The sequence below is a fragment of the Myotis nattereri genome (assembly GCF_964212035.1).
Source record: "Myotis nattereri genome assembly, chromosome: 4".
In the NCBI taxonomy this organism is placed as follows: domain Eukaryota; kingdom Metazoa; phylum Chordata; class Mammalia; order Chiroptera; family Vespertilionidae; genus Myotis; species Myotis nattereri.
The window spans coordinates 109,440,781-109,456,360 of NC_138079.1; the positions used below are offsets into that span (position 1 = coordinate 109,440,781).

A 15,580-nucleotide genomic window follows, 5' to 3' on the forward strand; every position below is an offset into this window, starting at 1 on the left:
TGCACGCCCCCCTCTGGGGATGTGCCCGCAACCAAGGCACATGCCCTTGACCGGAATCGAACCTGGGACCCTTCAGTCTGCAGGCCAATGCTCTATCCGCTGAGCCAAACCAGTTAGGGCTCACTTCAGATTCTTTATTGTGCTTTGCATCTTTTACTGATTATTGAGCTTCTACTGTGTGTGTGTCACGAAATGGGCACTGAGGATGGAAAGTGTCCCTTCTGGAGCTTGTCCTGGGGACGATGTGGAAGCAGTCTGCTGACAATGAGGTGGCTTTACTGAGACTAGAACTTGAGCTGGGAAAGCTGGAAGTGGGTGCAAGTACCTCTGGTCAAGGAAGGCTTCACAGGGCACAGAGGGGGAGGACATTAAGAATAGCAAATATTTGAGTCCTTGGTGTGTCAGTCACTGTTTAAGTGCTGTACATGCATTAACCAAGTGGTTCTCAACCAAGGGTGGTAATGCCTGCCCTCTCCCTGGGATATTTGGAAATTGGGAATTATTTTAATAAATGTGTTTTTTTTAAAAAAATATTTTATTGATTTTTTACAGAGAGGAAGAGAGAGGGATAGAGAGTTAGAAACATTGATGAGAGAGAAACATTGATCAGCTGCCTCTTGCACACCTCCTACTGGGGATGTGCCCACAACCAAGGTACATGCCCTTGACCGGAATTGAACCTGAGACCCTCGAGTCCGCAGGCCGACTCTCTATCCACTGAGCTAAACCGGTCAGGGCAGGGAATTTTTTTAGTTGAAGTGGTGGAGAATGTCACCAGGATTGGCAGTGATGCCTAATGTTCCACAGTGAAGGGCTGCACAATGACGAAATGTCCCTGCCAAAAGGTTAGCAGTGCCCTCTCATTGGCATGATTACCTACTTTAAGCCGGACAATAGTCCTGAGAAGTAGGTACAGCTATTACTCCCACTCTGTGGCTCGAGAAACTGGGGCTGAGAGAAGTAACTTGTCCTGCATCATGTTGCTAATGAATGGGGGAGTCTGGGTTTGAACCCAGACAACGGGTTGCAGAGCCCAGGCTCTTATCCAATGTATGTACTCTGCAGCCTCTCTGTATTAAAGGGAGAGGCTTGTTTGTGGCCATGAAAAGTCCTAGTCAGTCCAGAGAAAGGTGAGAGTTCAAACAGAGCTCCATCAATAAAATCATCATCATTATTACTATTAGAGGATCATGCTTTCATGGGGGAAACTTCTGCTGGAGATAAGGCTGGAGAGTAGATTGGGATCAAACTGTGAAGGCCTTTTAAAAAAAAATATTTTATTGATTTTTTAGAGAGGAAGGGAGAGGGATAGAGAGTTAGAAACATTGATGAGAGAGAAACATCGATCAGCTGCCTCCTGCACACCTCCTACTGGGGATGTGCCTGCAACCAAGGTACATGCCCTTGATCGGAATCGAACCTGGGACCCTTGAGTCCTCAGGCTGATGCTCTATCCACTGAGCCAAACCGGTCAGGGCTGTGAAGGCCTTTTTGGCTGTCCTAGGGTTTGGGTTTCATCCCATGGGCAGTGAGAAGCTTTCGGAGGTGGATGTTTATGGAAGATGAGAGAAGGCCCAAGTCTGCAGTGAAGAGCAGTTACTCAGAGGCGCTGGCAGGAGATGGCGAGGCCCTCACTGGAGGATGGATGTGCTCATTCGCTGTCAGCAAATATTTTTTGGGCACAAACTCCTCCCGGGTCTAGAGTCACACTGTTGAACAGACCCCGTCTTAGGTTGGAGAGGTAGGCAGGGCTGGATCACTCAGGGGTTTTAATGTCACATTAAAGAGTTCGGGCCCCGGCCAGTGTGCATCAGTCAGGCACGTGCAGGAGGCAACCTGTCCTGTGCACAGAAAGGTTGCAGGTTCGATTCCTGGTCAGGGCACATGCCTGGGTTGTGGGCTCCATCCCCAGTGTGGAGCGTGTAGGAGGCAGCCAATCAGTGATGCTCTTTCGTCATTGATGTTTCTCTCTCTTCCTTCCTCTTTCTTTGAAAATCAATTTTAGAAAGAATTTGGATTTTACTTAAAATGAATGTAATGTGAAGGCAGTGGAGGATTTTTAAGCAGAGGAGTGACATGGTTTGATTGTGTCCCCATCTGGAGGCTGTTGCTAAGTTCAGATGATGTTGCTTCCTCTGGGGTTATGGCAGTGGAGATGGTGAGAAAGGGTAAGACATTTTTAGGAGGAAAAAGGGGAGCTCTGCTGATGGGTTTGAATGAGGCTGACGGGGAGAAAAAGAATGAGGGCAGATTCTTGAACTAAATACAGTAACATCGAGAGAATTTATAGTGAACCTGCATTTATCCACTGTCCAGATGCTACAAATCTATCCATGTAATCCTTAATCCATCTTATATTTTTGATGTACATTTTTATTTATTTTTAAATCTTCACCCGAAGATATTTTTTTCTATGGATTTTTATTTTAGAGAGAGTGGAGGGGAGGAAGGACCAGGTGGGGTGGGGGCAGGAGAGAGAAACATAGATGTGAGAGAGACACATTGATTGGTTGCTTCCTGCTTGCGGCCTGACAGGGCCAGGGATAGAGTCTGCACCTGAGGTATGTGCCCTTGACTGGGAATTGAACCCATGACCCTTTGGTGCCCAGGCCAACTGAACCACACCGGCCAGGACTTGATGTAGATTTTAAAGTAAGTTGCAGACACAGTACACTTCATCCCTAAATATTTCCATTAGAACCCTAATCATTATAATTATAATTCAGTATTTCTTCACAGTTTTTTTATTTTATTTTTTCCCTTTAATCCTCACCTGAGGATATGTTTTTATTGATTTTTAGAGAGAGAGGAAAGGAGAGAGAGAAACATCAATTGGTTGCCTCCGTACACCCTCCAACCGGGTATTGAACCCACACCTTATGTATGTGCTCTGTTTGGGAATTGAACCCACAATCTTTTGGTGCATGGATGACACTCCAACCAACTGAGCCACCGGCCAGGGCACAGATTTTTTCATTAGATAAAAATTACGTAAGATGAAATGCATGGATGTTATCTGATGAGTTGATGAGTTTTCACAAGTATATAACTCGGATACCTCAGACCTCCATAAGATAGAGAATGTTACCATCACAAAACAGTGCCCCCATACCTCTTTGCAGTGAGGTCTAACCCTTACCCCCCCAGAGGCAACTCCTAAAAGTGATAGTTTTAAATTGGGTGTAAGAGGGAACTACCTTTTGGGGGGCTGTAGGGAGGGAGAAAGGTACCCAGGGCACCAGCCAGGCCTGCACAGTGACTCTGAGCCTAGCACGTAGCACTGAAAACGTGCGCTGAGGAAACCTTCGTGTTCTGGCCTTGTTTTCTCAGTCTGCGCACCTGCCGTGGGTCCGTGCTGGACACTGGGTGTTGTCCAAGGCGGAGCTGGGTGAACAGGCTCCCGAAGGGCGTCTGCACCACGTGGAGGTCTCCAGCCCCTGGTGGCACGGAGACCGGGCTTCTGTGGTTGATTCCCAGTGAACATCTCATTAAAGGGCCAAAGGGTCTGCTGTTAACCACCCCCCCCCCCCCCCATTACACATCCTGGTCTGCAGAGGTGTTCAAACTCGAGACATTAAAAAATTCGGGTTCCTTGGTCTCAATTTCACTTGGTCTCCTACCAGATCTACTACATAGGAACTCTGGATGGTGGCCTGGGGACCTGCGTGTGAACTTCCCCGCAGCAGGTGCTGGTGGTCTGCAGAGCTGTAAAGCTTGGTGTCAGCTCTGTGAAATCGTGGGCAAGTTACCTGCCCTCTCTGTGCCTCCGTTCTCTTATTTGTAAGAGGTGGCTGTCAATGATTGGCATGGGCAGTAAGTGGTAGAATGTATGTAAAGCACCTGCCTCATAGCTGGCATTCCCCTAGTGTCAGTCCTTCGTTCACTCTCCTTGGAGAGGGTGTTAAAACTGAACTCAGTTGATGGTGGAAAACAATTGAAAGTGGGTCAAGTCGATGGTGCGCGTTGTGTTCAATCATGGTTCTCGCCCATCAGTCTGGAGGATATGATCCTGGCAGAGGCCAGCTCTCCTTTCAGCCCCATTTCCTTCCCTCCCTACCTCCTTCCCTCCCTCCCTCCCCCCTTCCCTTCTTTCCTCCCTTCCTTCCTTCGCAGCCTTGCCTTTCAAAATCCCCACCAGAGGAAATTTTCCCCATTGATTTTCATACAGAGTGAAGGAAGGAAGGAGGAGGGGAGAGAGAGAGAGAAACACCTATGTGAGAGAGACACATCAGTTGGTTGCCTCTTGCACGTGCCTCTATTGGGCCAGGGATCAAACCTGCACCCAGGTACATATGTGCCCTTGACTGGTTTCTTTTCTTTTCTTTAAAATATATTTTTATTGATTTCAGAGAGGAAGGGAGAGGGAGAGAGAGATAGAAACATCAATGATGACAGGGAGTCATTGATTGGCTGCCTCCTGCACGCCCCCTACTGGGGATCGAGCCTGCAACCTGGGCATGTGCCCTTGACCGGAATTGAACCCGGGACCTTTCAGTCCGCAGGCTGACACTCTATCCACTGAGCCAAACCAGCTCGGGCCCCTTGACTGTTAATTGAACCTGAGACTCTTCGGTGCACAGGCCAATGCTCGAACTACTGAGAAACACTGCCATGGCTCCCTCCAACTCCCATTTTTCTCAGGGTCAATAAATGGTGTGGTTAATAGACAGCTCCCGTCCTGCCTGATTTTTATTGTTCATTGGTGACTGGTCCAATTTTCACCTTTGGTTCCTCTTTCTGTTCTTGGGTTTTTGCTACAGAAACGAGTCATCAAGCCCTTCAGAACATGCCCAAAGTGCTCCGTGATGTCGAAGCCCTTAAACAGGAGGCGTCTTTTCTGAAAGAACAAATGATTCTTGTCAAGGAGGACATTAAAAAGTTTGAACAGGACACATCGCAGTCAATGCAGGTATTTTGGCTCCTGTCCGAACGCTGACTCGTGGTTTTGGAAGACGTTCACTCTCAGAGTGGAGGCCAGCATTAGCTCAGAATTCTACCAAGCACTCAGACTGCTCTCGTGCTGCGTTCTTTCAGTGTATTCATCTGTGCAGCACCCGCTGGACATGTAGCCATGTGATTGGTGTGAGGGGCACAGAAGCTCCCTGAGATAGGAGCGTGGCACATGCTCAGGTCTCAAGTCCCTGATGGGAGGCAGAGAGAATGGAACAGCTGCTTCCCTGGCTTCTGACCCCTTCCCTTTCAGGTGTTGGTAGAAATCGACCAGGTGAAGTCCAGGATGCAGCTTGCCGCCGAGTCCCTGCAGGAAGCAGACAAGTGGAGCACGTTGAGTGCTGACATTGAGGAGACATTCAAGACTCAGGTAGGTGTCTTGTTCAGGGGATGTTGTGCAGTCTGTTCAGGGAACTGGAGGTTTGGGGAAACGAATGAGATACCATTCACTCACAGCCATAGGTAGGAAATGGCCACGGACAGAAGCATTCAGACAGGGGAAGGGACAGCCTGAGGGTGCTCTGAGCACTCCCACCGTCTTTACTTCGCACCCTCTTAGTCCCAGAGAGCGAATTCAGGAGAAGCCCCTATAAAAAGGCAGAGAGAACGGAGTGATGGAGAGCGTGGGCTGTGGGCAGAGGGGCCTCACACACTGCAGGGCGCGGGGAGTGAGCCCCTCCCGGGCTGCCAGGTGTGGAAAGTAGTGAAAGTTGCGTATCAGGATGAAGTGAGATGAGGTCTTATGGAAAAGTCTTTTACTTGTAAAGCAAAATGGATTATTTATCATCTCTTGTTATTATTAAAAAATTTAAAAATGTGGTAAGTGTATGTGGGAAAAACTTTAGTAAAGAGGAATAAACAACAACAAAAAGTCTTTCTCGTAACCCTGACCCCCCTACTTCCCATACAAACTCTGTTATCATCTTTATGCCCGTCCTTCCAGATACACACATACCTGTTCCCTGCCCTTTCCCCCCACAAGTGTGAGCACTGCTTTGCACCTTGTATTTTTTTTTTTTTTTAGAGCGAGAGGAAGGGGGAGGAAGAGGGAAACACTGATGTGAGAGCACATCTATCGGCTGCCTCCTGCACGTGCCCCACCAGGGATCGAGCCTGCAACCCAGGCATGTGCCCTGACTGGGAATCGAGCTGGCGACCTCCTGGTGCACAGGGTGGCACCCAACCAACTGAGCCATACCAGCCAGGGCCAGTTATCATTGCCTTTATGTACAACAGAACCATACTCCCTCCCCTTCTATTTCAGAGCCTTACAGGGTGCAGACAAGTCCAGTTGATCTGGCTTTATAGGTGTAGGTTGCAAATCTTACTGAATTCTTAGCGTGTGTATGAGAGAGAATGGATTTAAGTACGGTCTCCGAGTTTAACCCTAGTGAACTACTAATGCTAATTGCTTTTCTCCTTCCCACTGTCCTGTTATCCAGAACTGCCTGCGCACAGTCCCACATGCATCCAGCCGCACTCCCCCGAGGCACTTAGGACCTGAAGTCATTGTTTCTGTCCTGGGCTACCCTCCTCTTGCTCTTTCTTTCAGCTTCCTGCCTTGGTTAACAGCATCATTTCCACGCCAGTGTCCAGGATGCAACCTCAGCAGTCCTTGCTTGCTCCTTCTCCGTCCCTCTCTTATTTCTCCTCAGTTATCTGTCCTTTTCGTTCCCCTGCCACCACTCTAGTCATGCTTCCCAGTCGTTTTCCTGCTAGACCAGCGGTCGGCAACCGGTGGTCCGTGAGGTCTAAAGCAGCGGTTCTCAACCTTCCTAATGCTGCGACCCTTTAATACAGTTCCTCATGTTGTGGTGACCCCCAGTTTCATTGTTACAAATTGAACATAATTAAAGCATAGTGATTAATCACAAAAACAATATGTAATTATATCTGTGTTTTCTGATGGTCTTAGGCGACCCCTGTGAAAGGGTCGTTCGACCCCCAGGTTGAGAACTGCTGTTCTAAAGCATAGATTGGCACTGGTCATTTTCCTGTCCCTTGCCTTCCCATTTAAAAAAAAAAAGTTTTTTTATTTTTTTATTTCAGAGAGGAAGGGAGAGGGAGAGAGAGATAGAAACATCAGTGATGAGAGAGAATGATTGAGCCCACAACCTGGGCATGTGCCCTGATCAGGAGTCAGACCGGGACCTCCTGGTTCATAGGTCGATGCTCAGCTTCTGAGTCACGCTGCTTGGCCTCCATCCCCCATTTTCCTTTTCTTTCTTTCTTTTTTTTTTTCATTTAATCCTCATCTGAGGATATTTTTTCCACTGATCTTTAGAGAGAGTGTAAGGGAGAGGGAGAGACAGAGAGAAACATTGATATGAGAGAGACACATTGATTAGTTGCCTCCCGCATGCCCCCAACCAGGGCTGGGAGCCTGCAACCAAGATACATGACCTTGACTGAAATTGAACCCGAGACCCTTCAGTCCGCAGGCTCTATCCACCGAGCCAAACCAACCAGGGCTCTATCCCCCATCTTCTACCAGATAAGTCTCACGCACACTCACAGGACATAGCCTGTCTTTCACAGCAGGTGTGTGGTTTTCCCTGTGGCCACCCGCTCCGTATGAGTTCCACATCGTGGCTGCTGTGGACTGTTAACACCATCCCTTTGTGTCTTCCTGCTTTGCCCAAAAGGTCCTTCCTTTCCTTTTCTTACAGGCAGGAGACCGCCACTCGTCTGCCCCGCTGTAGTTGCACCTCCTCTCTTACTCTCCGCTAGCCCTCGCCTCGCACAGGCAGCGCGAAGTGCTCCCTCACCTGTGCTCCTGTACGTCTTAACCTGTATCGCAGTCTCCTGTCCCAGTACTCTGTGAACTCCAGGCCAGCACCGTGACCTCCCTCATCTTTGTGTCTCACACCCCTAATACATTGTCTGACAAACCATAGACGCGTGGAATGCTGAGGTGGCATGCAGTTAGTTATTACACCCTTAATTCTACAAAAATAGCATTTACTTTTCTCATTATAAACATAATATATGTGTCTTAGGAGAATTGGAAAATTCAGAAAAATACATGGAAGGAAATAAAATGATCCCCATTCATATTCCCTAGTAATATGTTTTTTATGTCTATTAGGTATTTTTTTTAAGTATTTGTGCATATTTGTACTTATATATTTTTATATTTATGCATATATTATAGGTGACATAAATCTGTATATACATTCAAACCTCAGTTCTTGAACATCTGCCATCTCAAACAATTTGGTTCTTGACCAAGTTGTTCATGGAAAAAATGCTTGTCGAACAACTTTCGGTTCTCGACCTGACAATCCTTTGTATTTCTCAGGCCACAAAGGAGAGAATGCACAAGGTGTGAGGTTACTGTTAAACTTCACCTTCTTAACATCTCAGAAAATTGTGCTGTGAATATTTTTGTGTGTGTTTTTGCTTTTGTTGCTGGTGAAATGGATGGTTAGCACAATTTTAAAACATAAAGAGGCCATCAAGAGTGCTGATGTTGCCCTGGCTGCTATGGATCAGTGGTTAGAGCATCGGCCCACTCATCAAAGAATCTTGGGTTCGATTCATGGTCAAGGGCAAGTACCTGTGTTGCAGCTTTGATCCCCGGGCCCCAGTTGGGGCTTGTGTGGGAGGCAACCAATTGATGTGTCTCTCTCACATCAAGTCAGGCTCACTCTGTCTCTCTTTGTCTCTCTTTGTCTCTTTCTCCCTCCTTCCTTTTTGCCCTCCCGGCCTTCCACTCTCTCTAAAAATCAATGGAGCCCGTCCCACGTGGCTCAGTGGTTGCTCGTCCACCTATGAACCAGGAAGTCACGATTTGATTCCCTGTCGGGGCACCTGCCCGGGTTGCGGGCTTGATCCCCAGTATGGGGCGTGCAAGAAGCAGCTGATCAACGGTTCTCTCTCATTGCTGTTTCTCTCTCCCTCTTCCTTCCTCTCTGAAATCAATAAAAAATACATATTATTTTTCAAAAGAAGAGCTTACTTTAAAAATAAAATTAAAAATAAATGGAAAACATATCCTTGGGTGAGGATTAACAAAGAAATAAAGTGTTGATGTTGCTAACGGTGTGCTCACCACAGGCACTTGGCAAGGTAGAAAGCCTGTTGTTGATGTGGATCAGTGAAGAGCAGTTACCCTGTGGCAGCATTTCCGAGGCAGTGATATGTGAGAAAGTGACGATGCTGCATGCTGACCCGAAGCCAGCCTGGAAGGGTGCTGCATGTGATTCGTTTAAGGCTAGTAGCGGGGAGTTTGTTTATAGATTAAACAGTACCTTAGTCATGTACGGTATATAAGAAAGGTTAAAGGAGGGAATCATTTGGGGGTCTAGAATAACTTCAGTTTCTATTTTTAAAAAATACATTTTTATTGATTTCAGAGAGGAAGGGAGAGGGAGAGATATGAGAGAGAATCATTGATCGATTGCCTCCCGGACGCCTCCCACTGGGGATCCAGCCCTCAACGCAGGCATGTGCCCTGACTGGAAATTGAACCTTGACCTCCTGGTTTATAGGTTTATGCCTAACCACTGAGCAACGCCAGCCAGGCCAATTTACATTATTTCTAAGTGGGGAGGAAATGATTCAGTTTTTGAACAAACTCCTTCTTGAACCGCCTTCTGGAATGAATTAAGTTAGAGAACTGAGATCCCACTGTATTCTAATATCTATATGCTTTTTATTTTTATTTTTTAATTTAATCCTCACCCAAGGATATGTTCATTGATTTTAGAGAGAAAGGAAGGGAGGGAGGGAGGGAGAGAGAGAAGGAAAGAGAAACATCTGTTGGCTGCCTTCTGTATACCCCCTACTGGCGATTGACTTGCAGCCTGGCATGTGCCCTGACCAGGAATTGAGCTTGCAACCTTTTTGGTGCATGGGATGATGCTCCAACCAGCAGGGACACCTGGCCAGGGTTCTGTGGTTTTTTTTATACTGTTTATTTCACTCAGTAGTTAGTGGTAAGTATTTTGCTGTGTAATTAATACTTTGCAAAAACATAATTTTTTGTGGTTGTACCATATTCCACCTGCTATTTGAATGACCCATAATTTACATTTTATTTAGTATTATGGAAGATTTAGGTTGCTTTCAGGTTTTTGTTATTACAACACTAAAATCATACTAATTCTATATAATAAAAGCCTAAGTGTCCGGTCATCCGTTCAATCAAAACGTACTATGCTAATGATATGCTAAGGCCGCTCAACCGCTTGCTATGACGTGCACTGGCCACCAGAAGGCAGACAGTCGACTAGTCGACCAGTTGCTGTGATGTGCACTTATCACCAAGGGGCAGACGCTCCAACCAGTAGGTTACCTTGCTGCTGGGGTCCAGCCGATTGGGACTGGGCGAGACAAGCCGGACACATCCTGGAGCCCTCCCATGGTCTCTCCCCTGCTGGCCAACCTCCCGTGTCCCTCCCTGGCCCCGATTGTGCACTGGTGGGGTCCCTCGGCCAGGCGCCTGCACCCCCTCTCAATCTGGGACCCCTCAGGGGATGTCAGAGAGCTGGTTTTGGGCCGATCCCATAGGCCAGGCCGAGGGACCCCACTGGTGCACAAATTTGTGCACTGGGCCTCTAGTTAATTATAACATATTAATATCTTTGTGTCCTCTGATAAGTTCCTTAGACAAATTTCTAGAAGAGGGAATACGAGATCAAAGATGTGAATGTTTTTAAGTCTCTTGATGCATGGTACTGAATTGCCTTCTAGAAAGACATATGAATTTATGGTACCAGACAGACTTTTTTTGTATCCTCACAAACAGTAGCTATTATAATTTTTTTAAAGTTTTTCCAGCCCTGGCTGGTTTGACTCAGTGAATAGAGCGTTGGCCTGCAGACTGAAGGGTCTGGGTTTGATCCCAGCCAAGGGCACATGTCCGGGTTGTGGGCTCGATCCCCAGTGGAGGTGTGCAGGAGGCAGCCAATCAATGATTCTCTCTCATCATTGATGTTTCTATCTCTCTCTTCCTCTTCCTTCCTCTTTGAAATTAATAAAAGAAATGTATTAAAAAAAGTTTTTCCAATTGGTTAGGAAGATGGCACTTTCTAATTTTAATATGTATTTGAGTACTAATAATAGTCAACATGTTTATTGGCCATTTTCTTATGCTTTTTCATGCATTTTGTCCATTATTAACTGAAGTAGCAGGGGTGTTTCAAAATAAGTATCCTTTGTGTTGGTCTTCTTATAGGACATAGCCGTGATTTCCTCCAAGCTAACAGGTATGCAAAACAGCTTAATGATGCTCGTTGACACACCGGACTACTCGGAAAAGTGTGTGCACTTGGAGGCGTTGAAGAACAGGCTGGAGGCCTTGGCCAGTCCCCAGATCGTTGCAGCGTTCACCTCGCAGTCTGTAGGTGAGTGCTGGCTATTTCTCACCTCTGTCTACCCCTCTTTACAGATATAAGGTTTTCTGAGTGTTCAGTCTTTGTAGTGCCTGTGTTGATTAAATTATGTAGATTGAAAGTAGATTGTGACTTTATGGCAGTTGCCTTTTTTTCAACATTGTATATGAAAAATTTCAAAGTTCAGAAAAGTTGAAATAAGTCTACAGTAAACACACCATCAGGATCCTAGCATTGGCATTTTGCCATATTTGCTTTGTCACATGTCTACCCATTTGACCACCTTTCTACTCATCATCTTCGATGCATTTCAAAGTAAGTTGCAGACATCAGTAAGCTTCACTCCTAAACACTTCAGATTCATGTTAATAACTTGAGTTTAGTATTGGTTTGTGATTTTTTTCTTATTGGGTAAAATTTACATGTAGAGAAATGAACAGATCTTAAGTGTACCGCTTGATAAGTTGTGACCCTTGTCAAAGAACATTATGTGGGTATGTTACTTTCCAGTGTTATTTCAACACATATGTTTATCTGACTCTCCCTTTCCCTTTGTCCCACAAAATGTTTGGTAAACCAGGAAGAAACAGCAGCAAAACGGTTTTCTTACCTTTACAGCTATTTTTTTTTGTTTGTTTGTTTTTTTAAATATATTTTATTTTATTTTATTTTATTTTATTTTTTTAAAAGTAGATAACTTTTTTTTTTTTAAAATATATTTTATTGATTTTTTACAGAGAGGAAGAGAGAGAGATAGAGAGAATTAGAAACATCGATGAGAGAGAAACATCGACCAGCTGCCTCCTGCACACCCCCACTGGGGATGTGCCTGCAACCAAGGTACATGCCCTTGGCCGGAATCGAACCTGGGACCTTTCAGTCCGCAGGCCGACGCTCTATCCACTGAGCCAAACCGGTTAGGGCTTAAATATATTTTATTGATGTTTTACAGAGAGGAAGGGAGATAGAGAGTTAGAAACATCGATGAGAGAGAAACGTTGATCAGCTGCCTCCTGCACATCTCCTACTGGGGATGTGCCCGCAACCAAGGTACATGCCCTTGACCGGAATTGAACCTGGGACCTTTCAGTCCGCAGGCCGACGCTCTATCCACTGAGCCAAACCGGTTTCGGCTACAGCTATTTGTTTTTTTTTCCACAGTTGTTTGTTTTGCACAAAACATAATCTGTCCACTGCTCCTGCTTCCTTCACTCACAAGCCCTTCTGCTCTGGGTTTAATGTTCTTCTCATCCTGTTGCATTGAACTCTCCAACAACTGTCACCAGCAAACTTGGAGGCCTCATCCATTTATACTTCACTGTTTCTCATTGTCAACAAGTGTTAATATTTTTTGCTCCCTTCTTTCTGAAACGCTTCCCTCCCTGGCTCCTGAGAGGTAGTATTGATTTTGTTTATATGATGGTACATTTCCAGTGATTTAAATTAAGTCACGAGAAGATGCTATCTTGGGTTCTGTATGCTGTCTTAAATTTGTTTTAGGATGGTTGCATGTGATGAGACCAGGCTTCATTAGTTATTTTTTTGGAAATCTATAGCTAGCTAGTTAATATAAATATGCAGACCTGTGTATATATAAACTCTTATCATACATATAAACATTATAAAATTTCATTGTACTGAGTTTGACCATATACTTTATTATTAAACTAGGACCCTTTTAGAGGAAAAGGGAGTGCTTTCAATCATGAAGCTGGGACAGCAGTTGTGAACTGTCACCCTTGTTCCCATATAGAACCCTTGAGAATGATCCTGTGGCTAGTTGAGTTTTCTGTGTGGGTGAGAGCAGCTTAATAACCTCTCTGTGCCAAACAACTAGCTGTCCTCCCTCTGAAGGTTTGCTAACGGGGAGCTTCGCAGTTCAGTCCCCCTGGTAGTCAGACCTGCAGAGGCCTGGCCGCCCTGCCCTGGTGGGAGCCACACCTAAATGGAACTCACAGTCAGCCCTCAATACTACTGTGCTAGCTAGTCACAAAAATTATTGTAACATTTTATAAATGCCTTTTTAATAGATGCTTTTAATAAAAGATTGAATATTATTTTTATTTTCTCTAACCTACTAAAATGGCACATCACATTAATAGCATTTCTGATTGTTGCATTATTCTGCAATTCAACAAGCTCCACTTGTCCATGGTGGGTGTGTGCATGTGTGTGTTCATGTCCTACTGGATGTTTGCTGACATTTTACTTAGAATTTTTTTGTTGAGATCACATAAGTGAATATTTTGTCAGGTTGTAGTACCATGATTCTGATTCTGTTGGCCTCATGGAAAACATTGGGAAGCTTTTCTTCTTCTTTTTCTTTTTCTTTTTCTTTTTAATCCTCATTTGAGAATATTTTTCCATTGATTTTTTTTTTTTAAGAGAGAGTAGAAGGAAGGGGGAGAGGCAGAGAGAGAGAAACTTCGATGTGAGAGAGACACATTCATTGGTTGCCTCCTGCACACACCCTGACCAAGGCTGGGTCGAACCTGCAACCGAGGTACATGCTCTTGACAGGAATCGAACCTGGGACCCTTCAGTCTGCAGGCCATTGTTCTTTCCACTTATCTTTTAGGATTTAAATAGTATTTTTATCAATATTGTTATGACCCCCTTGAGTACTTTTTGTCTGCAGTTCCGCTTGCATATGAATATTATGACTTCTGTCTATTCTTATGCCAGTACCACACTGTTTTGATTATTGTGACTTTGTAGTAAGTTTATTTTTTATTTTATTTTAGAGAGGAAGGGAAGGAGAAATAGAGAAACATCAATGTGAGAGAGAAACGTTGATCAGTTGCCCCCTGCACATGTCCCAAACAGAAATCAAACCCAAAACCTGGGCATGTGCCCTGACTGGGAATTGAACCCGCCACCTTTTGGTGTATGGGACAGTGCTCCAACCAGCTGAGCCACAGGGGCCAGGGTGGGTAAGTTTTAAAATGAAGTGTGAGATCACCAGTGTGGATGAGCACTGGGGTACCCAGTGATACCACGCGGCACAGGTCTTCTTCCCACACCTTGCCGTGACCTCCCTCCACTCCCTGTCTTCACTCCTTTCCAGCGTGCTGCTTCGTGCTTATGTTCAGAGCTCTCCCAGCACTTCCACTCCTCTTGAACCAAAATGATTGCATTGCATTCTTTGAAGTTTGTAGTACAGGTATTTTCCTGGCTTTAACGTAGATGAAATGGTGTTGTGTTTCTTTTGGTGGCTAATTCTGCTCTCAGGAAGCCCCCCCCCCCCCAAAAAAAAAAAGAAGAAAAAAGTAATGTGCCCTTTAATCGGTCATCTTTCCTGGAGGCCAAGGTGCTGCTGCTTTTTCTCTTCTTTTTTTTCTTCTTAACGTTTTTATTGATTTCAGAGAGGAAGGGATAAGGAGAGAGAGAGACATCAGTGATGAGAGAGAATCATTGATTGTCTGGTCGCCTCCTGCACATTCCCTACTGGGGATCAAGCCCACAACCCAGGCATGTGCCCTGACCAGGAATCCAGCCATGACATCTTGGTTCACAGGTCGATGCTCAGCCATACCAGCCGGGTAAAATGCTTCTTTACCTACCAGTTCTTAAAGGGAGAGCTCTGATAAATTTGTACATCCCCAACACATACCCTTTTCTGTTTGTCTCCCAGAGTGACAGTTTCTGTAATAGACATGCCTACTTTGTTTTATACAACCAGTTGATAAGTTGAATCAACTTCCTGTGGCATAATTTTACATGTAATAGAAAGATGCATTTATTTATGCCATCTTATGAAAAGAATAAAAATTTAAAGGCAAATAGTAATTTCCTCACCCATGGATTCCTACTCATTAAAGCAGTATCTACAGTATTGGCAGATTTCCAGAGTTTAGCTGGATTGTCTCTGCAGTGGTTGCCATTACAGATTTTCCTTCTTAGCAGTTTATTGGGCTTCCTAGAGATGAAGGGGAGCAAAGCAGATATAAAAGGTGGGTCAGCTCAGGTTTTTCTTCTTTTTAATTGAATCCTAAGACTGTGGCATCTATGCTTTGGCCAGAAGGGGGCAGTGTTGCTGCACATTGAGCGCCAGCAGGGACCAGCCTTCTGCTTTCCTGCGGTCATCCTGGAAGCAAGGGCTTTGTGTAGTCATTTCCTCTCTAGGAAGCATGTCAGAAATTACTTGACATTAGACCCATAACTTGACTCTTAGAGCCCTTTGCTCTGTGTGGAATGCTGATGTTTACCACGCTATTTACTTACTCCTTAAGCCACCAAATCTGGGGGTTGAGTTTGCATTTTTTTTATGGTTCCCATGTGGTATCACAGTA

At 45.2% G+C, this 15,580-nt stretch overlaps 1 protein-coding gene across 3 annotated transcripts in view; it reads left to right on the plus strand.

Annotated features, from left to right (window-relative positions):
* COG7 (component of oligomeric golgi complex 7) overlaps positions 1–15,580 on the plus strand; it is a 63,627-nt gene that overhangs the window by 1,634 nt on the left and 46,413 nt on the right. For all 3 annotated transcript variants that reach the window (XR_013995949.1, XM_081090212.1, XM_081090213.1), the window contains exons 2-4: positions 4,761–4,909; positions 5,204–5,320; positions 11,132–11,300. Coding sequence is in view for 2 of the 3 variants with exons in the window: in XM_081090212.1 (XP_080946338.1) it covers positions 4,761–4,909; positions 5,204–5,320; positions 11,132–11,300 (435 nt within the window). In the remaining variant the exon portion in view is untranslated. The remainder of the gene's footprint in view (positions 1–4,760; positions 4,910–5,203; positions 5,321–11,131; positions 11,301–15,580) is intronic.